This window comes from Antechinus flavipes, chromosome 1 (assembly GCF_016432865.1).
Source record: "Antechinus flavipes isolate AdamAnt ecotype Samford, QLD, Australia chromosome 1, AdamAnt_v2, whole genome shotgun sequence".
Lineage (NCBI taxonomy): Eukaryota > Metazoa > Chordata > Mammalia > Dasyuromorphia > Dasyuridae > Antechinus > Antechinus flavipes.
In genome coordinates this window covers 722699280-722723878 of record NC_067398.1, presented here as the reverse complement: position 1 = coordinate 722723878, position 24599 = coordinate 722699280, and the positions used below count along the sequence as shown (strand labels likewise).

The window sequence follows — 24599 nt, the reverse complement described above, 5'->3', positions numbered from 1 at the left end:
TCCTAAGAACTCTGCTCTCCAAAGAGCACACAGTGAGGACTGAGCTTTTCTAGGCCCCTCTTATCCTTTCGCTGAAACCCTGTGATAGTGTCTGGGAGGTGAGGGGTCTAGGTGCAAATCTATGTCCGATTTTGTGCTTTCTTAACTTTGTCTGTGTCCCACCTCTGTCTCTTAGACAATGTATCAGCACTATATATGTGTTATAAAAGGAATTTGATAGGAGTCCTTCTTTCCCTGTTTTTTAAAAAAATAGTTTATATAGCATTGGAATTAATTGTTCTTTAAATGTTTGGGAGAATCACATGTAAATCCATCTGGGACTGGAGATTTTTTTTGGGAAGTTGGCTTGTTCTTGTTATTTTTCTATAATGGGGCTATTTAAGTAATTTATTTCCTCTTCTCTTACTATGGGCAGTCTATATTTTATAGATATTCTCCCATTTCACTTAGATTATCGTGTTTATTGACATATTTAGGTAAAATAACTCCTAATTATTGCTCTAATTTCCTCTTCATAGGTGGAAAGTTCTCCCTTTTCATTTTTGAGACTAACAATTTGATTTTCTTCTTTGCTTTTTCTGATCATATTAACTATAGGTTTTTTTTTTGTTCACAAAACAAACTCTGTTTTATTTATTAATTAATTCAATTGTTTTCCTCTTCTTTTTTCAGAATTTCTGATTTGGTATTTAATTAGGGCTTTTCATTTGTTCTTTTTCTAGCTTTTTACTTGCAAGCACAATTCATTGGCAGAGAGAGAGAGAGACAGAGACAGAGACAGAGACAGAGACAGAGACAGAGACAGAGACAGAGACAGAGAGACAGGCAGAATATCAGCCATAGATATAGAGACAGAGGCAGAAAGAGGAAGAAAGAAAAAAATAAGGCAGAGAGAAGGAGGGACGTTCTGGTCCCCTGGCAGCTTGGGCTGAGTCAGCATCCTGGGCCAGGTTGGGGCTGGCAGGGAGGTTTTTGTCCCACTTCCTCACTGAATGTAGCACTGTGTGAACCATCACTATCAGCTGCCCCACAGTAGTAATCGGCCTCGTCCTCAGGCTGGATGTTGCTGATGGACAAGTAGCGATTGGCCCCAGAGCTGGAGCCTGAGAAGCGGTCGGGGACTCCCTCGCCCTTGCCTGCACTTCCATCGCTGTCGACATACATGAGGTACCGAGGGGCCTTTCCCGGGCTCTGTTGGTACCATTCAATTTCATAATAGCTGTGCTGACTGTCCAGGGTGCAGGAGAGTCTGGCCGTGGCTCCCAGGGACACAGACATGGAGGGAGCCTGAGTCAGCACAGGCTGGGAGAAGGAACCTGGAAACACAGACAGACATTAATGTCCCAGCACAGGAGGGAGGGGGGAGGTGCTGGGAGACCCTCACAGGGGACCCCGGGACAGGGGGGAGGGAGCAGGACAAGCAGGGTCAGCCCTGACCTGAGCAGCAGGTGAGCAGCAGGAGGCAGACGAGAGGCCAGGCCATGGTGCAGGGGACCCCGAGAGCTCTGCTCCCCAGAGAGAACCAGCTGGGTCCGGGCTCTGCCAAGCCCCTCTTATCCTCTCCCTGGGAGCCCGGGATGGGGCTGGGAGGGGGCGGGGGCTGGATGCAAATCTGGGCCTTCTGAAGCAGCCCTGGCCCTAAATCTTTTGTCCCGTGGGGAAGTCCTGTATTTCAGGGGGAGGGGATGCAGCTTTTGAAGCCCTTGCACCAGCCCAGCTGAGACGTCACCCATGAGGGATCCCAGGGTTCAGAGCAGCCTCAGCCAGCTGGGCTCATCCCCCCTGAGACCCCCAGCCCCCTCCTGCTCCCTTTGTCTGCCCTAAGTCAGTCCCACAGCACCATCTAGTGGCTGCAGGCCCGCAATTAATCCCCGTCTTGTAAGCAAACCTCAGGGCCCCACAGCCAGAAGCTGACCCTGCTCGTACTCCCCGGGCCCCAGGCCGGAATCTGTGCACAGGACAAGGGAGGGAGAGGGGCAGGGGGAGAGCCGTGTGTGCGAGTGTGTACGTGTGTGTGTGTACGTGTGTGTGTGTGAGTGTGTGTGTGTGTGTGTGAGTGTGTGTGAGTGTGTGTGTGTGTCTCTGTGTGTGAGTGTTTGTGTGTGTGCGTGTGTCTGTGAGAGTGTGTGTGAGTGTGAGTGTGTGTGTGAGTGTGTGTGTGTGAGTGTTTGAGTGTATGTGTGTATGAGTGTGTGTGTGGGAGTGGGAGTGTGTGTGAGTGTGTGTATGTGTGTGTGGGAGTGTGTGAGTGTGTGTGTGTGAGTGTGTGTGTGTGAGTGTGTGTGTATGAGTGTGTGTGGGAGTGGGAGTGTGTGTGAGTGTGTGTATGTGTGTGTGGGGGGAGTGTGTGTGTGAGTGAGTGTGAGTGTGTGTATGAGTGTGTGTGTATGAGTGTGTGTGGGAGTGGGAGTGTTTGTATGAGTGTGTGTATGAGTGTGTGTGTGTGAGTGTGTGTGTGAGAGTGTGTGTGTGAGTGTTTGAGTATATGTGTGAGTGTGTGTGTGTGTGAGTGTGTGTGGGAGTGGGAGTGTTTGTATGAGTGTGTGTATGAGTGTGTGTGTGTGAGTGTGTGTGTGAGTGTTTGAGTATATGTGTGAGTGTGTGTGTGTGTGAGTGTGTGTGTGTGAGATTGTAACAGTCACTGTAAATCCTGGGTCATTTTCAGACAAAGTTGTGCTTCCTGGTCTTTTCTTCATTACTCTCCAGTCACACGTGCTCCCGTGAGGACACCTAGCGGTCTGGTAAAGCATCATCACTTTTAACACATTATAAGTAGTGACCCGCAGGTTGGAGAACAGACCTGAGGCCTTGAAGGGGCTTTGAATGTGGCCGAGTCCGGGCCCTTCTGCCTCCTCCGAGTCTGTATCCCCGCTCACTGGGATGTGTGAGCCCCACATCTGTACTAGAGTCTCTGCCCAGCTCTAAGATCGGCCCCTGAAAGCCTTTGGCTGTTTTCTTCAGGCCGATCCAACACTTCCAGTATCCTTCCTCATGTTCTTTCAGACTTTTCCCAAAGATAGGATGTCATCAGCACAAACAGGGTTCCTGTGTCCAATTACATTACTTCAGTGCTTACTGTGGTACCTCCATGCTAAGGGCCAGCAATCCTAATGAAAAATCAAGACAGCCCCCATTCTCAAGGAGCTGCCCTGTTCTATCCTATAGGATCTCAGCTGTCGATCTGAGGGAGAGATCCCCAGATCCTAGGATTGCAAGATTTCAGATTTAAGTCAAATGTGAAGGTCCTGTGGTCCTTAGGGTGCAGCAGCAAAGCAGATGGTCCAGCTTCTTTCACTGCACTTATACTGATAAAATTACATCACTTTGTAATGGCAACCACTTGAGAGACCTGAAGTCTGTGGATGAAAGAACCTTTTTTTGCTGCGTCTTCCAAAACTGTGATTGCAGGACCTGCAAGAGCTGGTGCCAGTCCATATTTCAGCAAGCACCTTATCGACCTTCCTCCAGACTTTCTGAAGCCACACTGGCTCTTGAATAAATTGCCCAGCTGAAGGTTCAGCCTATTAAGGAAGTTCTGGCAAGAACCTTGGCAGTATTGACTAAGACACTCCTTTGTGATTGCCACAGGGCAAACGATTTCTTTTTCTTTGATAGAGATGAAAATGGAGGCTTCGTTGAACTCCTGGAGGTTAATCTTCTCTTGCTATATAACCCAAAAGTTTCATTCTGATTTTGTATTTGTAGTGTACCCCTTGTAAACATCATCTGGAATAGAGTCAGCACCATGTGCTATGTCAGGCAAGAGGACCTTAATGGCATTCAAAATGTCTTTTCAAACAGCAAAGTCAGATAGAGATTAATTTCAACATGTATACATTGTCAGTGGCTTCAGGATTGCTTGAAAATGTGTAATGACAACAGTATGTTCAGTATCATGTCCTTATCACTAATTAATTTGGCTCCATTAGAATCAATTTTTTTGAAGATTATTTAATGTTTTATTTTATTTTTTGTATTTTTCATTAAAGCATTTTATTTTTCAAAACATATGCCTGGACAATTCTTCAACATTAGCCCTTGCAAAACCTTGTGTTCCAATTTCCTCCCTCTTCCCTCACACCGTCCCCTACATCTTAGTAGTCCAATATATGTTAAACATGATAGAAATATATATTAAATCCAATATATGCATACATATTTATACAATTATTGTGTGTAATGGGCTGAGGCTTGAGTTGATGCACTGAGGTCCCAAGCACATGAGGCTAAATAGTAATTGGACCATACTCTATTAAGATATAAGCTTGGAGAAAGAATGGCCCCTGCCTACTCTTTGTGCAAATCCAGATGTGTTGTATAGGAAATGATGATTCTGGTGGGTGGAGGCAGGGGAGTGAAAAAGGAAGGGGAGGAGAGCTCAGCCCTCACTTGTTCTGCTAGCTAGCTTCCTGTCGCAGCTGCCCATATTGCTATGGCAATCCTTCTTGCCCATATTGCTATCGCAATCTTTTTTCACCTCTTCACTTCAATAAAGACTGAAGGTTTTTCCCTTAACCTGAGTTCCTGACTCCGGCTGATTTTAAATACGCGATCATTACAATTGTGCTGCACAAGAAAAATCAAATCAAACCAGTAAAAAAAGAGAAGCAAAATAAAATGCAATCAAACAACATCAAAAAGAGTGAAAATAATATGTTGTGAATGCCATTCAGTTCCCACAATCCTCTCTCGGGGTGTAGATGGCTCTCTTCTTCACTTCATCACTGAACTGGTGGAACTGGTTTGAATCATCTCATTGTTGAAGAGAGCCACATCCATCAAAATTGATCATCATATAATCTTGTTTTTGCCATGTATAGTGATCTCCTGGTTCAATTCCTTTCACTTATCATTAGTTCTTATAAGTCTCTCCAGGCCTTTCTGGAATCATCCTGCTGGTCATTTCTTACAGTACAAAATATTCCATAACATTAATATACCATAATTTATTTAGCCATTCTTCAAAAGAGGGGCATCCATTGAGTTTCCAGTTTCTTGCCACTACAAAAAGGGCTGCCACAAGCACTTTTGCACATGTGGGTCCCTTTCTTTCTTTTAAGATCCCTTTGGGATACAAGCCCAGTAGAAACACTGCTGGGTCAAAGGATATGCAGAGTCTGATAACTTTTTGAGCATAGTTCCAAATTGCTCTCCAGAATAGCTGGATCCATTCAAGTTCCACCAACAATGTATTAGTGTTCCAGTTTTCCCACATCCCCTTCAACATTCTTCATTATCTTTTCCTGTCATTGGAGCCAATATGAGAGGAGTGAAGTGATATCTGAGAGTTGTCTTAATTTGCATTTCTCTGATCAATAGTGATTTAGAGCACCTTTTCATCTGACTAGAAATAGTTACAGTTTCTTCATCTGAAAACTGTCTGTTTATATCCTTTTGTGAGGGATAGAAAAGCCTATCTAGAAATGATGACTGAGAGACCTTTCAAAGTAAAAAGCAGAAAAGTTGTTTATTTAATTTCTCATGAGAATGAGCAATTCCTCCGCAAGGAGGGAAAGAGAGAGAGAGCTCATGGTAGAAGGGCTAAAGAAGGGGATAAGGTATACAGTTTTTATAGGTTTTAGTTACAAAGGATTACATCATGAGTTGGAGAACATTAAGAGATAGGTGCCTCCCCCCACCCTTTAGTTGGATGTTATTTGTGCCAAAAACAGCAGATTCCCAGTTCCGGGAGGAACCATACATCAGGCAACTAGTTGACTAAACATTCATAACTTGAACAGAGATAAATGTCATCCTTCTAGGTTAAATACATATATCTAAAATCTAAGTACATATTGGCTATTACTCAACATACTTAGGTCACAGAGATCTAGAGAAACTCAAACATAGAAGAGGAATTTAAACGTCTTTGGAAGTTCTTCACCTTATCTTTACTACATACAGCTGCTGGAAGTTGTTCAACTACACACACACACACACACACACACACACACTTTGACCATTTATCAATTGGAAAATGGTTTGAATTCTTATATATCTGAGTCAATTATCTACATATTATAGAAATGAGGCCTTTATCAGAATCTTTGAATATGAAAATGTTTTTTCCAGTTTATTGGTTCCCTTCTAATCTGGTCTGCATTAGTTTTGTTTATGCAAACTGTTTTAACTTAATGTAATAAAAAATTATCTATTTTATGATCAATAAAAATCTCTACTTCTTCTTTTATCACAAATTCCTTCCTCCAAATTTATGACAAAAAAAATCTAGTCATAAAATAGAAAAATTTGATTATCAAATTGAAAAGTTTTTGTACAAACAAAACTAATGCAGACAAGATTAGAAGGGAAGCAATAAACTGGGAAAACATTTTTACAGTCAAAGGTTCTGATAAAGGGCTCATTTCCAAAATATATAGAGAATTGACTCTAATTTATAAGAAATCAAGTCATTTTCCAATTGATAAATGATCAAAGGATATGAACAGACAATTCTCAGATGAAGAAATTGAAACTATTCCTAGCCATATGAAAAGATGTTCCAAGTCATTATTATTCAGAGAAATGCAAATTAAGACAACTCTGAGATACCACTACAGATCTGTCAGATGGGCTAGAATGACAGGGAAAGTTAATGCGGAATGTTGGAGGGGATGTGGGATAACTGGGACAATGATGCATAGTTGGTGGAATTGTAACTACATCCATCCATTCTGGAGAACGATTTGGAACTATGCTCAACTAGTCATCAAACTGTGCATTTTTGATCCAGCAGTATTATACTGGGCTTATATCCCAAAGAGGTTTTAAAGAAGGGAAAGGACCTGTATGTGCAAGAATGTTTGTGGCAGCCCTCTTTGTAGTGGCCAGAACTGGAAACAGAGTGGATGCCCATCAATTGGAGAATGGCTGAATAAATTGTGATATATGAATGTTATGGATTATTATTGTTCTGTAAGAAATGACCAGCAGGATAATTTCACAAAGGCCTGGAGAGACTTACATGAATTGATGCTGAGTGAAATGAGCAGGACCAGGGGATCATTGTATACTTCAACAACAATACTAATATGATCAATTCTGATGGACGTGGCTCTCCTCAGAGATGAGATGAACCAAATCAGTTCCAATAGAGCAGTAATGAATTGAACTAATTACACCCAGAGAAAGAACTCTGGGAGATCATTATGAACCACTACATAGAATTCCCAATCCCTCTATTTTTGTCTGCCTGCATTTTTTATTTCCTTCTCAGGTTAATTGTACACTATTTTAAAGTCTGATTCTTTTGGTCCAGCAAAATAACTATATGGACATGTGTACATATATTATATTTAATTTATGCTTTAACATGTTTAACATGTATTGGTCAACCTGACATCTGGGGGAGAAAGTGGGGGGAAGGAAGGGAAAAATTAGAACAAAGGGTCTTGCAATTGTCAATGCTGAAAAATTACCCATGCATATATCTTGTAAATAAAAAGCTATAATAAAAAGAAAAAAAAAACATTGCCCTATATGTAGCAGAACATAAGAACATTCAAAATATAGTATAATAAATTTTCATTTTAAGAAAAAAAAATTCCTTCCTCCTCCACAGATCTGAAAGGTAAACTAGTCTATGTTCTTCTAATTTGCTTATAATATCATTCTTTATGTTTAGATCATGAACCCATTTCGATTTTATCTTGATATACAGTGTTAGGTGTGGATCAAAGCCTAGTTTCTGCCATATTAGTTTCCAGTTTTCCCAGCAGTTTTTGTCAAATACTGAGTTCTTATCTCCAAAGTTGAGGTCTTTGGATTTGTCAAACACTAGATTGCTGTAGTCATTGCCTATTTTGTTCTGTGGTCCTAACCTATTCCACTGATCAACCAATCTATTTCTTAGCCAATACCAAATGGTTTTGGTGACTGCTGCTTAACAATATAGTTTTAGATCAGGTACAGCTAGGCCATCTTCATTTGCCTTGCCTTTTTTTTTTTTTTTTTTTCATTAATTCCCTTGAAATTCTTGACCTTTTGTTCTTCCAGATGAATTTTGTTATTATTTTTTTCTTGGTCAGTAAAATAGTTTCTTGGGATTTTTGATTGGTATAGAATTAAATAAATAGATTAATTTAGGTAGTTTTGTCATCTTTATTATATTTGCTTGACCTATCCAAGAGCATTTGATATTTTCTAGTTGTTTCGATGTGACTTTATTTGTGTGGAAAGTGTTTTGTAATTTTGCTAATATAATTCCTCACTTTCCCTTGGAAGATATATTCCCAAATAATTTTTACTATTAACAGTTATTTTAAATGAAATTTCTCTTTGTATCTCTTGGTGTTGGATTTTTTTAGTGATGTATAAAAATGCTGATGATTTATGGGGATTTATTTTGTATCCTGCAACTTTGCTAAAGTAGTAGATTATTTCTAATAGTTTTCTAGTTGATTCCTGGGGATTTTATTATTATCCTGGGGATAATGTTCTGTAATCTCATGGCTAATATTTTATTTCAGAATTTTGCATCAATATTCATTATGGAAATTGGTTTATAATTTTCTTTCTCTGTTTTCATCCTACCTTGCTTAAGTATCAGTACCATATCTATGTCATAAAAGAATTTTGATAGGAGTTTTTTCTTTCCCTAGCTTTTCAAATAGTTTATATAGTATTGGAGTTAATTGTTCTTTAAATGTTTGGTAGAATTCACATGTAAATCCATCTGGCCCTGGAGATTTTTTCTTATGGAGTTGATTAATAGCTTGTTTTATTTCTTTTTCTAAAGTGGGACTATTGAAGTAATTTACTACTTAAATAATTATTACTTAAGTAAGTAAAAATAATCAATTTATTTTGAATTTTCGCATGTTCTGCTACATGCAGGGCAATGTTTTTTTTTTCTTTTTTTATTATAGTTTTTTATTTACAAGATATATGCATGGGTAATTTTTCAGCATTGACGATTGCAATCTACATTTTTTGTATGTATTTCTCCATTTCACTTAGGTTATCAAATTTATTGGCATAAAGTTGGGAAAATAACTTCTAATTTTTGCTCCAATGTCCTCTTCATAGGTAGAAAGTTCTCCCTTTTCATTTTTGAGACTAACAATTTGCTTTTTATCTTTCCTCTTTCTAATCAAATTAACTAAAGGTTTATCTATTTTGTTGGGTTTTTCCCCATAAAGTCAACTCTTAGTTTTATTTATTAATTTAATAGATTTTTAGCTTTCAGTTTTATTAATCTCTAATTTTATTTTTAGAATTTCAAGTTTGGAATTTGATTGGGGGTTTTTAATTTGTTCTTTTTCTAGCTTTTTTAGTTGCAAGCCCAATTCATTGATCTCTTTCTCTCTTTTATGCAAGTAAGCATCTAGACATATAAAATTTCCCCTAATAACTGTTTTGGCTGCATCCCACAAATATTGATTTGTTGTCTCATTATTGTCATTCTCTTGGATGAAATTATTAATTGTGTCTATGAATTGCTGTTTCACCCATGCATTCTTTAGGATGAGATTATTTAGTTTCTATTGACTTTTGGTCTATTTTCTCCTGGCTTTTTATTCAATGTAATTTTTATTGCATCATGGTCTGGAAAAATGCATTTATTATTTCTGCCCTCTTGTATTTTATTTTGAGGTCTTTATGTCCTAATATATGGTCAGTTTTTGTATAGGTTCCATGAACTGCCAAGAAGAAAGTATACTTCTTTCTGTGTCCATTCAGTTTTCTCCAAAGATCTGTCATACCTAACTTTTCTAGTATTCTATTTAGCACATTTGTGGGAGAGTCTTTTTGAATGTTGCTTCTTTAATGTTGCACTGATTTGCCACTTGAATAAGTGCCCATTTTTGAGCTACTTGTGCCCATTAGTTTATGGTTAAAGAAGTTTAGAGATGTATTGTTTTTGGTGTGAGGACCCAGACAATGCCACCATGTTGCAGTTGTGTGCTAGGGGAACTAACTGTGGCTGAAAGTGGTGGGATGTAGGGGCTGTACTTCATAATCTTCATATTTATAATAATAATAACTGATAAAAATAATTAATAATAAAAGTAATAATAATGACATTAAAAGAGAGCTTGATGGTTTGGAAGGAACTTCACAAATACTGTTTCATTTTATCCTTAACATTTATCATTTGAAAGCAGGATCTCTCATTATGCCTTTTTAACAAATGGAGAAACTGAGACAGAGAAAGATTAATTGACCTACCTAATTTCAAAGAATTCATAATTATCTGAGAACAAATTTGGAGCCAATTCTTTCTGACACCGGCTCCAATACCCTCTATGTCTCTATGGGGCCCTTAGTTGTCTCAGGGCACTTTACCCTGAGTGGACATTATTGTAATAATTTATTGTGGGGCTGGAGCTGACCTGATCCCATTGGCCACTGAGTAGATTGAGCCAAGAGCCTAGAACGCCAGGGCAGTATAAATTAGAGGGGTGTGTGTTGTAGTCTCTGCCTGACTGGCAGAGCTGGGTGAGATCTGCCCTAATTAGCAAGATTTGGGGCAGAATTGCCAGTCTGGAGGATTCAGGATGACCTCAGGCGAAGCTGGTCATGACCCATTGGAGATGTGAGGGCTGGCTAACAAAAGTGAGCGGCTCTTGGCTGGAGCCTGTCAGCAGCTGACCTCTCTTACGGGTTCCCTACTTCCTCTCTAGCTTTTCTGCTTCCCCTAGAATGTGTCCGTGGTCACGGCTTCGTGAGTCCTGGCAAGTGTCCAGGGGTCACCTTCGACAAAGCAGCTGCTCTTGGGGAGAGCTGCGAGGGCGCAGCTGCACTATTATGTGTTCATTGTGGCAACACCATGGTAAGGACTGGAACTGCAAATGGAAAATGAAGAAAGTTCGTTCCTGTTCTTAAAGAGTTCCAGTTGTCCTGGAACATTTCAGCTACAGGTCAAATGAAAAGATCCTATGATCCTTAGGGTACAGCAGCAATACAGATGGTCCTGCCTCTTAATGACACTTATACTGATAAAATTACATCACTTTGTGGTGGGATCTATTTTAGAGAGCTGAAGTTTATGGGTGAAAGAACGTTTTTTCTGAGTCTTCCAAAATTGTGACTACAGGACCTGCAGGAACAGATCCAATCTGTATTTCAGCAAACACTTCACAAACCTCCCCTCCAGCCTTTCTGAAACTACACTGGCTCTTAGATGAGCATCTTTCAGGTGAAGGATCAGCCCATGAAAGAGGATTCTGACAAGAATTTTGGCAGTAATTACAGAGAGAGAGTCCTCTGTGATTGCCATAGGACAAAAGATTTCTTTTTCTTTGATAGAGACAGCAAATGAAGGTTTCCTTGAACTCCTGGAGGAGAATCTCCTCTTACTAAATAACCCAAAAAGTTTCAGTCAACTTTTGTATGAGTAGTGTACTCCCTGCCTTGTAAATCTCAGCTGGAAGTCAGCGCCAGGTGCCATGCCACATGAGAGGACCCTAGTGGCATTCGGAATGTGTTCTTTAAAAGGAAAATCAGGTAGAGAGGAATTTATTCAGAATTTGTACATATTCAATGTCTTGAGAATTGATTGATAGTGATCTCTTGAAACCTTATGTTCAGTCTATCTCTTTCTTTTTATGTCCTTAAAACTAATCTAGATGGCTCCAGTGGCATTAAATTCTTCAGAGGCACCAACGGGCTTTGTCCCATAAGTTTTCAAGGCACCATAAAAACACTTTGGATTGTTACTATCAATATAAAATTGAGTTGGACTTGTCTTCTTACTGATTCGAGAGTTCTGCATGTCTACAAACTTCACTTGTACTTTACTCTTAAAGGAGTTAAATAATGACTTCTTAGTGACAGATGAATTATCCAGCTGGTAAACGCCATAGATTTTTCATTTCTTCCTTACCAGCTTCTATATTTCTCCATTGTTTGTTGCCAAACCAATCTGGATGTTTGTGAGTGTTTTGATCCTGGGGATGAAATGCAGTGTTGCACAGTCTCTGAGAGCTGCCCACTGCTTTTCTGCTCCACTGTACTGTGTGGGCTCAGCTTTGTCTCCAAGTTAGCAATGAACTGTTCATGCTTGCAGAAGTGCTCTAATAAGTTGACATTAAGTCTTGCTCTGGTTGTCTTGCCTCCAGGTTATTGTTTTGCTGATGGCAAATGTTCAGTTTGGAAATCTTAAGTCTGTGATCAGTCCAGCAACCTTTGCTACACATGGCCTTTATCAGTCTCATAACCTGTCTGTCTCTTCTCCTTACAATCTCAAAGTCTCTTAAATGTGAATGTTTCTTATGAGGCACATCCATTATGTCTTCTTATCTTAAGATAAAATGAAGACAATGTTGGTGAGGAGAAGATCATGAAATACACAGATATCCAGTCACAAGTGACCATTGCACTTGCAGTTCCTAACTCTGTTCCTCCCAAAGTCTTCCTGCTCTGTCTACTCTCCTGTTAAACTCAATTACAATGGTTAAAACTCAATTTGTATCATTACTATAAGAACACGTGGACACACACACACACACCTCCAAACCAAATCCTCCTTTGCCAAAAGTCTCTGCCGGCTCCCCAGTGTCTGTGTTCCCTTTAGAGATGCAAGCCAAAATACTTCTGAACACAGTGGCTCGATCAGAAGCTATGGTTTCAAGCCCCGGTAGGGTAAAGTGATCCAGGTTATTGTCAGGAAGTATCCCAGTCTCAGAGAATAACCCATAGACTTTGCCTTATATTCACACACACACCAGTCTTGTTTTTGTCAAGAAAGGAGAGACTAAGAACTTATGGTGTCTAAAAGTTGGCTGGAAGCAGCAGGAAGAGGATCTAAAGTTAGATTTTGACTCAAAAGGGCAAGGTGAGGAGGGAGAGATCTAAGCATCATTTGTACAGAGGTGATGATCATCTAGTCCCTTGGAGCTGATGAGATATTTCCACAATTTACTATGTAAAATAGAGAGTCTACACCAAGCCCACTAATGGTGTAAAAAAAAAAAAGAGTAGCACACATTTTTTTCACAGGGAGGGAATGTGTGTATTGATGTGTATATGTGTGTGTATGTGTGAGAGAGAGAGGAAGACACAGAGAGATGGAAAAAGGGGGAAGGTGGGGGGAGAGAAAGAGAGAGAGAGAGAGAGAGAGAGAAGAGAGAGAGAGAGAGTAGGAGAGAAGGAGGAAAGGAGGGAGAGAGAGAACAGAGAGAATCAATTGGGGATAAACTTGAAAGTAGGATCACCATCATAGCAAAAATTACTTAGGATAATAAATTATATATGTATGTATGTGTGTATAAATAGATATAGATACAAAGATTTGGGGTGTGCAAAGCTCTTAGTATTATCTCATTTTATTGGCAAAATAACCCTAGGAGGTAAAGGTCAGTTTTGTTCCTGTTCTAGTTGGATTGCTTGTTGGCCTTCATTCTTGGCAAAGATTTAATTGCCTGCCTATGTGAGAGCACACTTGTAATGTATCTGACTGTGACTGAGCAGAACAAGAGCCCCAGCCAGACACCAAGAGTCCATGTGAACATTAGGGATGGGTCCCCGAAAATCCTGCTTTATTGACTATGAAGAGAATACTGAGGAAGGTTATTTTACTTAGCCAGAGTTATACTATTAACTGCCTGAGTCTGGTTTTGAGATCAAGCTTTCTTGACTCCTAGTCCAGTGCTCTAACCATGACTGCATAAAGCTTCTAGGAGCAAGGTTCTCTTCCATGAAAGGACTTGACTCTTCATTGCCAGAATTTCTTTTGACACAAATGGAGACCTAGCCCTTTGGAAAGGACTCTGAACAAACATGGCCACGTGACTAGAAAGCCAGAGGAGTTAGAAGCAGGGGCTGAGGTTGGCTGTGGCCTCTGCCCGCTTGTTGGGCTTTAGTTGACTTCTGGCCTGATGTTTCAGATTTGAGGGAGGGCTTTCGGGTCTTTTGGGATCATAATTGTCAAAGGGCAAATGACCAAAATTTATGGAGGAACAACAGATGTTCAGAAAGATCTACAAACATGGAGATGCATATAAAGCTTTATTACTTCAAAATGTTTTTAAACTGGGATTGCTCAGTGTCGGGGCAGCTACAATGTTGCTTCTGTCTCCCTGGTTTCTTTGTTGCATTCTCAAGGTATGAAAATGTATCATGTGACCTGAGAGAGGGCACCAACTCCACATGTATGATTCCATAAACCCCACAAATTAATTAATGCAACAAACATTTCTTAATCACTCATTGTGTTGCAAGTTCTATAGATATACAAAAGAGGCAAAAACAGCCTCCACTCTTTATTATTATTATTATTATTTATTATAGCTTTTTATTTACAAGATCTATGCATGGGTAATTTTTCAGCACTGACCCTTGCAAAACCTTCTGTTCCAACTTTTCCTCTCCTTCTCCCCATCTCTCCCCCAGATGGTAGGTTGACCAAAATATGTTAAATATGTTAAAGTATAAGTTAAATACAATATATGTCTACATGTCCAAACAGTTATTTTGCTGTGCAAAAAGAATCGGACTCTGAAATAGTATACTATTAATCTGTGAAGGAAATCAAAATTGCAGGTGGACAAAAATGGAGGGATTGGGAATTCTATGTAGTGGTTCATAGTCACCTCCCAGAGTTCTTTCGTTGGGTGTAGCTGGTTCGATTCATTCCTGCTCCATTGGAACTGATTTGATTCTCATTGCTGAGAATGGCCACATCCATCAGAATTGATCATCATATAGTACTGTTGTTGAAGTATATAATGATCTCCTGGTCCTGCTCATTTCACTCAGCATGAGTTGATGTCAGTCTCTCCAGGTCTTTCTGAAATCCTCCTGCTGGTCATATATTCCATATAATATTCCATAATATTCATATACCACAATTTACTCAACATTCTCCAATTGTTGGGCATCCACTCAAGTTCCAGTTTCTGGCCACTACAAAGAGCAGCCTCCACTCCTGAGGAACTCGCAGGCTAATATGGAAGTGGGGACAACATGTAAAGAGTCACAGCCAAACAGCACATAAAAGAGACAAAGTAGAGATAAGAGAGAAAGCACAAAGATTGAGGAGGGCTGGGAGAGACTTTTTGCAAAAGAAGGTAGGATTTTACCTGAGACTGGAGGGAAGAAAGAAGCTGGAGATGAGCAGGGTTAGAAAGATAGGCAGGGAACACAGCCAGAGCCAGTGGGCAGAGTTGGCAGACAGTGTCCTGGGTAATAGTGAGGAGATCATTGTCCCTGGAAGGTGGGGTAACAGGTGCCCAAGGATTTAAGAAGCCAGAAGGCCGGAGAGATGGGAAGGGGCTTGACCATAAATGGTTTTGAAAGCTCAAGAGAAAGCCCAAGAAAGCCCATTTACCAGGACATAACTGGGAAGCCGAGAAGATGATGGAATAAAGGAAACCAGGGGGTGATTAGGTCAGATCCAGGTCTGAATGTATTTGACAGAAGAATGGAGGCTGGGCTTTAGTGGGAACAGCCTTGAAGCAGGGGCCAGGCAGCTGCTTGTGGCCACAGCCAAGTGTTGGGTGACAAGACCTGCTCCACCTGATTGCTGTGTCAGAGAAGAAAAGGGAGGCTGGACACAGGACCAGCAGCACTTGGAGTCCTCTCTGTTCCCACTTCAGTGCTGGGGTCTTTGCGGCTCTACAAGGAATCTGTGGCCGAGGTCTCATGACCACTGGCTGTTGTCCTAGGGGCCCTTCACTAAACCTCATTTCTCTTTCCAAGAAGAAGCTGTTGTTGGGAAACCATGGCAGAGGCTCCCTCCTGTTCCTCTCCATGTTAAAGCCTGAAACTTGAAGGCTCAGCTAAATCTCTCCCCTGTGTCATAATGATATGTGGGTAAAATCCAGGTTCTGGGGTCAGAAGACCTGGGTGCAAGACCTGTTTCTGTCACATACTCTAGGAATCTTCTCAGTTGAGTCATGGAATGCCCTGGAGAGAGAGACAGAGACAGATACAGAGAGAGACAGAGACAGAGAGATAGAGAGCCAGAGAGAGCCAGAGAGGAAGAAAGGGAAAGAGGTGGAGGGAGAGGCCGCAGAGGCAGAATATCAGGCTTGGACGTAGAGACAAAGTCAGAAAGAGAAAGAAAGTAAAAGTGTGAGAGAGGAAGAAGCAGAGACAAAGAGAGACCCACTGGTCCCCTGGCATCCTGGGCTGTGTCAATAGCTTGGCCAGGTCTGAAGTAGCAGAGGAGGTTTTTGTCCCACTTCCTCAGTGAATGTAGCACTGTGGTAACCATTATTATAACCTCTCCCACAGTAGTAATCGGCCTCATCCTCAGGCTGGATGTTGCTGATGGACAAGTAGCGATGGGCCCCAGAGCTGGAGCCTGAGAAGCGGTCGGGGATCCCCTCGCCCTTGTCTATACCTCCACTTCCGCTGATATACATGACATACCGAGGGGCCTTTCCTGGGCTCTGCTGGTACCAATGAATATAGTAGTTGCTGTGCTGACTGCTGAGGGTGCAGGAGAGTCTGGCCGTAGCTCCCAGGGACGCAGACATGGAGGGAGACTGAGTCAGCACAAGCTGGGAAAAGGAACCTGGAAACAGAGACAGACATTAATGTCCTGGAACAGGAAAGAGGGGGAAGGTGCTTGGAGATCCTCACAGGAGACCCCAAGACAGGGAGGGGGGAGCAGGACAAGCAGGGTCAGCCCTGACCTGAGCAGCAGGTGAGCAGGAGGAGGCAGACGAGAGGCCAGGCCATGGTACAGGGGACCCCGAGAGCTCTGCTCCCCAGAGAGAACCAGCTGGGTCCGGGCTCTGCCAGGCCCCTCTTATCCTCTCCCTGGGAGCCTGGGATGGGGCTGGGAGGGGGCGGGGCTGGATGCAAATCTGGGTTTTCTTAACAACACCCTGGGTTCTAAATCTGGGGTCCTGGGTCCCATGAGGAAGGCGTGTCTCTCGGGGGAGGGGATGGAGCCCAGCTGAGCTGTAACTCATAAGGGATCCCAGGGGGTCAGAGCAGCCACAGACACGGCCAGCGGGGCTCATCCCGAGATCCCCAGCCTCCTCCTGCCCCCACTGCCTGCCCAGAGCCAGTCCCACAGCGCCCCCTAGTGGCTGCGAGCCCCCAGGTCACCCCAGCCTGGTAAGCAAACCTCAGGTGCCCCAGAGCCAGAAGCAGCCATGTGCTTGTTGCTCACCAGTCCCACAAGGGGGCGTCTGTTCCCAGGACAAGGGATGGAGAGGTGCAGGGGAGGAGAGCCTCGGGGTGTGTGTGTGTGAGACCTTGTAACAGTCATTGCAAAGCTTGGGTCATTTTCAGACAAACATTTGCTTCTAGTGCTTCTGCTTCATTACTCTTCACTCACACGTGCTCCCATGAGGACATCTAGTGGTTGGGTAAAAGCACCATCACATTTAGCAGATTATAAGCAGTTACCTCCAGGTTGGAGAACAGACCAGAGACCTCAAAGGGGCTTTGGATGCAGCCAAGTCAGGGCCCCCCCCCGGGCCTGTGTCCCCCTCACTGGGACGTGTGAGCCCCGCATCTGTACTAGAGTCTCTGCCCGGCTCTAGGATCGTCCCCTGAACGTCGTCGGCTGTTTTCTTCTGGCCGATCTGTCCCTTTCCGCATCTTCCCTCATGTTCTTCCAGAGTTTTCCCAAAGATATGACGTCATCAGCACAAGCACAGAATTCATGTCCCCAATTCCCTCAGTCCCGGAAGGTGACGGGGCCTCAGGGAGACTTGGGACCTAAGTGCAAGTAACGGGATCCACTTAGAGAGATTCTGCTGAAAAAGCCTTTCCCTTTCCCAGCTCTTCCATAGGAATCTGGTCCTGGACAAGGAATGAAGGGACACAGAACTTTAATCAAGTGCCAACTGTGGTAGCTCCAGGCTAAGGGCTGGCAACCCCAAGGAAAAAGTAAGACATCCCCTGTTCTCAAGGGGCTCTCCTGTTCTACCCTGAAGGCCTCAACTGTAGGTGAGATGGAGACATCCTGTGGTCCTGAGGTTGTAGCTGCAAATAATGATGATTCTCCTTTAACTGCACTTCTATTTGTAAAATTCTATGAATTTGTGATGGGAACCTCCTTTTTGGAGTTCTACAAAACAATAAGTGTGGCGTCTAGAGGAGCAGTTGCTGGACTGCATCTCCACAGATTCGCTTCTCAGTTGTGGGACGATGGACCCTAAGCGGGAGCCTTCCTATTCATAAAGTTCAGGACTCAAAATCCTGGACCATTGTTCTCACGCCAAGAAGCACGGATGTAGTGATTTGACTCTCTAGGCCCATCCTGCATCTGATCTTTTCCTTGGTGTCTTTGTTATTTAAAAATCCAAAGATGAAATGAATATAAACTGCTTGCATTTTTGTTTTTCTTCCCGGGTTATTTCTACCTTCTGAATTCAATTCTCCCTGTGCAACAAGAAAACTGTTTGGTTCTGCACACATATATTGTATCTAGGATATACTGCAACCCATTCAACATGTAAAGGACTGCTTGCCATCTGGGGGAGGGGGTGGAGGGAGGGAGGGGAAAAATTCGAACAGAAGTGAATGCAAGGGATAATGCTGTAAAAAATTACCCTGGCATGCATTCTATCAATAAAAAAGTTATTAAAAAAATCCAAAGATAAAACTTTTTCTTGAGTAATAAATAAATAAGAACATTTGAATATTGGCATGATATCTTGGTCCACTATAGTGATTTTGGTTTTTTAATGTATTTAGGAAATAAAAGAAGCATTTCTGTAAACTAATATTAAAAAATGCCAATCTATTATATACAATTTGCTACTTTTTAAGTATGTAATAAAGTTAGCAGGTAAATTTCTTTTATTTCTTCCCTTCCTGCCCCATCCTGGAGATGACTACAGAGACAAATATGTTTCCTTATATATGGGGGTCCCTTCGAGTTCTGAGTCTCTGACTTCCCAGAAAACTCATATCAACGAGCATGTATTAAGTACCCACTATGTTTGAGGAAGCTAGGTGGTACAATGGACAGGGTGCTGGGACAGGGGTTAGGAAGTCTCATCTTCCCATCTTCAAATCTGGTCTGAGACACAGGATTTGTGGGTAAGTCATTTACTCCTATTTGTCCCCGTTCCTCATTGTAAAATGAGCTGGAGAAAGAAATAGCAAACTCTTCCAATATCTTTATCAAGAAATTTCAAATGGGTTCACTGTAAGTCAGACATGCCTGGGGAAGTGACTTAAGAAGAGCAAAAATATATTCCAGGTTCATGGAGAAAGACAAAAACAGCCCCATCTAAAAGATTTCATACCATAAGGTCAGTGGGGCAATATGCAAATAGCTGTGTTCAAGCAGGACATGAAGAAATAAAATAGAGCTGATCCCAGACAGAAACCATGAGCATGAAAGAGATCTGGGGGAGACATTTACACTCAAAGTTATACATTAGTGTTGGAAAAAGCATAGCTTTGATGATACGGACCTTTCTTTACAAGGTGAAGACCCCGCTTTTTAGTACACTGTCTAGATTTGCTGTAATTTCCCTTCCAAGAAACAAACACCTTTTAAATTCATGGCTGCAGTCATCTGCAGAGTGTTTGAGCCCAAAGGACATCTTCTTTTTCAACAACTCAGAAGGTGATGAGAACCTGCGCCATGGTGGGGGCTGTGACAGAAGAGAAAAGGGGCAGGAATCATCTTCATCTTCAGGCTGGATGTTGCAGATGGATAAATATCCATTGTCCCAGTATCTAGAGCCAGAGAAATCATGAAGATCCTATCACCCTTGTCTAACTTCATTTCCATCCCTTTTGTCATTATATAATGAGGGTTCTTTCCTGGATCCTGCTGGTACCAACCAACACTGCAAAATGTGTACCCACCGGCTGTGGTTTCAAGAGATTAAGAGACTGAGGAGACTGAGTCAGTACAGTCTGGAAGAGAGAACCTAGAGAAAGGAAAGTCATTAAAGAGCCTGATATAAAAGACTTTTGGAAGCTGCTTTGAGATCCTCAGAGGAAGGAAGGAAAATGGAAGCAAAGAAAGGGTTCTTCTGACTAGTCCTGACCTGAGCAGCAGTGAGTAGTAGGAGGCAGAAAAGAGACCAGGTGGTGGGGCAGGGAATCCCAAGAACTCTGTTCTCCAAAGAGCACACCTTGAGGACTGAGCTTTTCTAGGCCCCTCTTATCCTTTCCCTGAAACGCTCTGATAGTGTCTGAGAGATGAGGGGTCTAGGTGCAAATCTATGCTTTCTCAACAATGTCTGCATCCCACCTCTATGTCTCTTAGACAATGTATCAGCACTATATATGTGTTATAAAAGGAATTTGATAGGAGTCCTTCTTTCCCTGTTTTTTAAAAAATAGTTTATATAGCATTGGAATTAATTGTTCTTTAAATGTCTGGTAGAATTAACATATAAATCCATCTGGTCCTGGAGATTTTTTCTTAGGGAGTTGGCTTGTTCAAGTTCTTTTTCTATAATGGGACTATTTAAGTAATTTATTTCCTCTTCTCTTAATATGGGCAATCTATATTTTATAGGTATTCCCCCATTTCACTTAGATTATCGTGTTTATTGACATATTTGGGTAAAATAACTCCCAATTATTGCTCTAATTTCCTTTTCATAGGTGGAAAGTTCTCCCTTTTTATTTTTGAGACTAATAATTTGATTTTCTTCTTTGCTTTTTCTGATCATATAAACTAAATATAATATTAACTATTATCTATTTTTTTCATAACACCAACTCTTAGTTTTATTTATTAATTAATTCAATTGTTTTCCTCCTCTTTTTTCAGAATTTCAGATTTGGTATTTAATTAAGGCTTTTTAATTTGTTCTTTTTCTAGCTTTTTTAGTTGCAAGCCCAATTCATTGACAGAAAGTGAGAGAGTGAGAGACAGAGACAGAGATAAAGACAGAGACAGAGAGAGAGAGACAGGCAAAATATCAGGCATAGATATAGAAGACAGAGGCAGAAAGAGAAAGAAAGAAAAAAAAAGTGAAAGAGGAAGAAGCAGAGAGAAGGAGGGACCTTCCTGTCCCTTGGCAGCTTGGGCTGTGTCAGCAGCCTGGGCCAGGTCGGGGCTGGCAGGGAGGTTTTTTTTCCACTTCCTCACTGAATGTAGCACTGTGGTAAGCACCACTACTATATGTCTCACAGTAGTAATCGGCCTCGTCCTCAGGCTGGATGTTGCTGATGGACAAGTAGTGATTGGCCCCAGAGCTGGAGCCTGAGAAGTGGTCGGGGACCCCCTCGCTCTTGCCTGCACTTCCATTGCCCTTCACATACATGAGGTACCGAGGGGCCTTTCCCGGGCTCTGTTGGTGCCATGCAATTGTATAATAACTGTGCTGACTGCCCAGGGTGCAGGTGAGTCTGGCCGTGGCTCCCAGGGACACAGACATTGAGGGAGACTGAGTCAGCACAGGCTGGGAGAAGGAACCTGGAAACACAGACAGACATTAATGTCCCAGCACAGGAGGGAGGGGGAAGGTGCTTGGAGACCCTCACAGGGGATCCCGGGACAGGGAGGGAGCAGGACAAGCAGGGAAGCCCTGACCTGAGCAGCAGGTGAGCAGGAGGAGGCAGACGAGAGGCCAGGCCATGGTGCAGGGGACCCCGAGAGCTCTGCTCCCTAGAGAGAACCAGCTGGGTCCGGGCTCTGCCAGGCCCCTCTTATCCTCTCCCTGGGAGCCTGGGATGGGGCTGGGAGGGGGCGGGGGCTGGATGTAAATCTGGGCCTTCTGAAGCAGCCCTGGCCCTAAATCTTTTGTCCTGTGGGGAAGGCCTGTATTTCAGGGGGAGGGGATGCAGCTTTTGAAGCCCTTGCACTAGCCCAGCTGACATGTCACCCATGAGGGATCCCAGGGTTCAGAGCAGCCTCAGCCAGCTGGGCTCATCCCCCCTGAGACCCCCAGCCCCCTCCTGCCCCTTTGCCTGCCCAGAGTCAGTCCCACAGCTCCATCTAGTGGCTGCAGGCCTGCCATGAATCCCCGTCTTGTAAGCAAACCTCAGGGCCCCACAGCCAGGAGCTGACCCTGCTCGTACTCCCCGGGCCCCAGGCCGGAATCTGTGCACAGGACAAGAGAGGGAGAGGGGCAGGGGGAGAGCTGTGTGTGTGTGTGTGTGTGTGTGTGTGTGTGTGTGTGTGTGTGTGTGTATGTGAGTGTGTGTGAGTGTGTGTGTGTGTGTGTGTGTGAGTGTGTGTGTGTGTGAGTGAATGAGTGTGTGTGTGAGTGTGAGTGTGTGTGTTTGTGTGTGTACATGTGTCTGTGTGTGAGTGTTTGTGTATGTGTGCATGTGTCTGTGTGAGTGTGTGTGAGTGTGCATGTGAGTGTGTGAGTGTGAGTGTGTGAGTGTGTGTGAGTCTGTGTGAGTGTGAGTGTGTGTGTGTGAGTGTGTGTGTGTGAGTGAATGAGTGTGTGTGTGAGTGTGAGTGTGTGTGTTTGTGTATGTGTGCGTGTGTCTGTGTGAGTGTGTGTGAGTGTGTGTGTGTGTGAGAGAGATTGTAATAGTCATTGCAAAGGTTGGGTCATTTTCAGACAGAGGTTTGCTTCTAGAACTTCTGCTTCATTACTCTCCAGTCACACGTCCTTCTATGAGGACACCTAGTGGTTGGGTAAAAGCACCAGCACTTTTTAACAGATTATAACGAGTAACCAACCCCCAGGTTGGAGAACAGACCTGAGACCTCAAAGGGGCTTTGGATGTGGCCAAGTGAGGGCCCTCCTGCCTCCTCCAGGCCTGTATCCCCCCTCACTGTGACATGTGAGCCCCACATCTGTAGTAGAGTCTCTGCCCGGCTCTGGGGATCGTCCCCTATTTTCTTCTGGCTGATCCAACACTTTCAGCATCTTTCCTCATGGTCTTCCAGGGTTTTCCTAAAGCTATGATGTCATCAGCACAAGCCCAGAGTTCTTGTCTCCAATTCCCTCAGGCCTGGAAGGTGACGGGGTTTGTTGATACAGAATTTGTTTGTGGGCAAAATGAAGTCCTTACTTTGCAGTACATTGTCCAGATTTGCCATAACTCTCCTTCCAAGGAACAAACATCTTTTAATTTCACGGTTGCAATTATTTCCATATTGTTTGATTCTAAAGAAAGCAACCTTTTTCAACAATTCAGAAGGTGACTTACGACTCTTGCAATAGTCTAAGTGTTCAGTGCTAAGAACCTGTACCATGTTGGGGGCTGTGTCAGAGGAGAAAAGGGATAGTAATCATCTATGTCTTTGGACTGGGTTTGTCAGATGGACAAATAATTCTATTATTTAAAGCCAGTGGAGTCATGACGTGATTTCCATGACTTTTGACATGATATACTGGGTTTCCTCTTCTGGTTCCAACTGAGAGTGTAATATATGTACCAGTGCTCATGGTGCAGGTGAATCTGACCGTGGTTTCAAGAAATACAGAGACTAAGGGAAGCTGAGTCAGCACAATCTGGAAGGAGGAAGCTGGAAAAATGAAACTTATTCAAGACACTAAACATAAAAGACTTCTGGACACCTCTCTGAGATCCACATAGGAAGCAAGAGAAAGGTAGCAGCAAAGAATAGGGCTCTCGTGACTAGTTCTGACCTGAGCAGACTGTGAACAATAATAGGCAGACAAGAGACCACGCTATGGGGCAGGGAGTCCCAAGAACTCTGCTCTCCAAAGAGTACAAAACAAGGCCTGAGCTTTTTTAGGTCCCTCCTATTCTTTCTCTGAAACCCTGTGATGGTGTCTGGGAGAAGGTCTAGGTGCAAATCTGTGCCTGATCCTGTGCTTTCTTACCCACCTCTTGGGTCCCACCTCTAGGCTTCTTGTGGGCTGTTTCTGTCTGGTGGTAGGGAGAGGTCTTGAGATATCTTGAACTGGTCTAGTTGAAATGTCACACAAGAGTGATTTAGGGATCAGAGCAGACATAGACACAGCCAGCTGGGCTGATCCTTCTCTGAGCTTACCAGGCTCCTCATGCACCCACTCCTGCACAGATATAGTCTCACAGTGTCATCTGCTGGCTACAGAACTACACGCACCCTACTCTTATAAACTGTGCATCATTTAGAATCAAAATTGGTTCCATGGACACAATGCTTAAAGTATTTTCTGTTGGAGACCATTCTCCCCTTTGTATACAATTATAGGGGAAATGCTCTAAATAAGGAAATAATTTCAATTTTGTAAGTGTGATATCACCTCTGTTAATATCACTTTATCAAAAATAATTGTGTGAATTGGTTTACTGAGCTGTTCTAGTAGGGAGATCAAAGAAGAATGTGAACTAGACTTATTGAGCTCTAGAAACTTCTCATTGAAAATCTAGATCATTTTCTCCTGGCTGATCTGCCGCTTTCAGCAGCTTTCCTCATGCTCTTCTCAGTTTTCCCAAATAATAGGATTCCATCAACATTTGCAGAGTTCATATCTCCCAGCAACTGCTCCATCTCTCTTTCGAATGTGATAGATAAGTGTCCTGGGGTCATGTGTGCAAATAAGAAGAATCCAGTTGGACAGATTCTGAGAAAGAAGTCGTTACCTTTGCCATTTTTACCACTGATCTTTTCTCTTTTACTGTACCATTCCTTAAGCTATATTAGTGAAAGTTATACTAGTTATGTCCAACTTTGGGATCCTGTTTTTATGGGGTTTTCTTCTCAAATTTATTGGCATGATTTGTCATTTCCCTCTCCAGGGTCCTCATTTAACACATGAGGAAACTGAGTCAAATAGTAGTTGATTGACTTTGCCAGCATCACA

The 24599-nt window shown here is 42.6% G+C and overlaps 2 protein-coding genes and 2 gene segments (V, D, J or C); 1 reads left to right on the top strand and 3 right to left on the bottom strand.

Moving 5' to 3' along the window:
- LOC127559865 (zinc finger protein OZF-like) overlaps window positions 1–24599 on the top strand; it is a 78203-nt gene that overhangs the window by 43873 nt on the left and 9731 nt on the right. The gene's annotated exons all lie outside the window — the stretch shown is intronic.
- The window catches only part of LOC127548908 (uncharacterized), a 118923-nt gene continuing 95257 nt past the window's right edge, over window positions 934–24599 (bottom strand). Inside the window, exon 2 of the mRNA XM_051976584.1 lies at window positions 934–1316. Coding sequence (XP_051832544.1) covers window positions 934–1316 — 383 coding nt within the window. The remainder of the gene's footprint in view (window positions 1317–24599) is intronic.
- On the bottom strand, window positions 15798–17033 carry LOC127544254 (immunoglobulin lambda variable 4-69-like). The segment is given in 2 exon segments: window positions 15798–16462; window positions 16584–17033. Coding segments are annotated over 2 exon segments (429 nt in total).
- LOC127544176 (immunoglobulin lambda variable 4-60-like) lies at window positions 20863–21563 on the bottom strand. The segment is given in 2 exon segments: window positions 20863–21298; window positions 21416–21563. Coding segments are annotated over 2 exon segments (429 nt in total).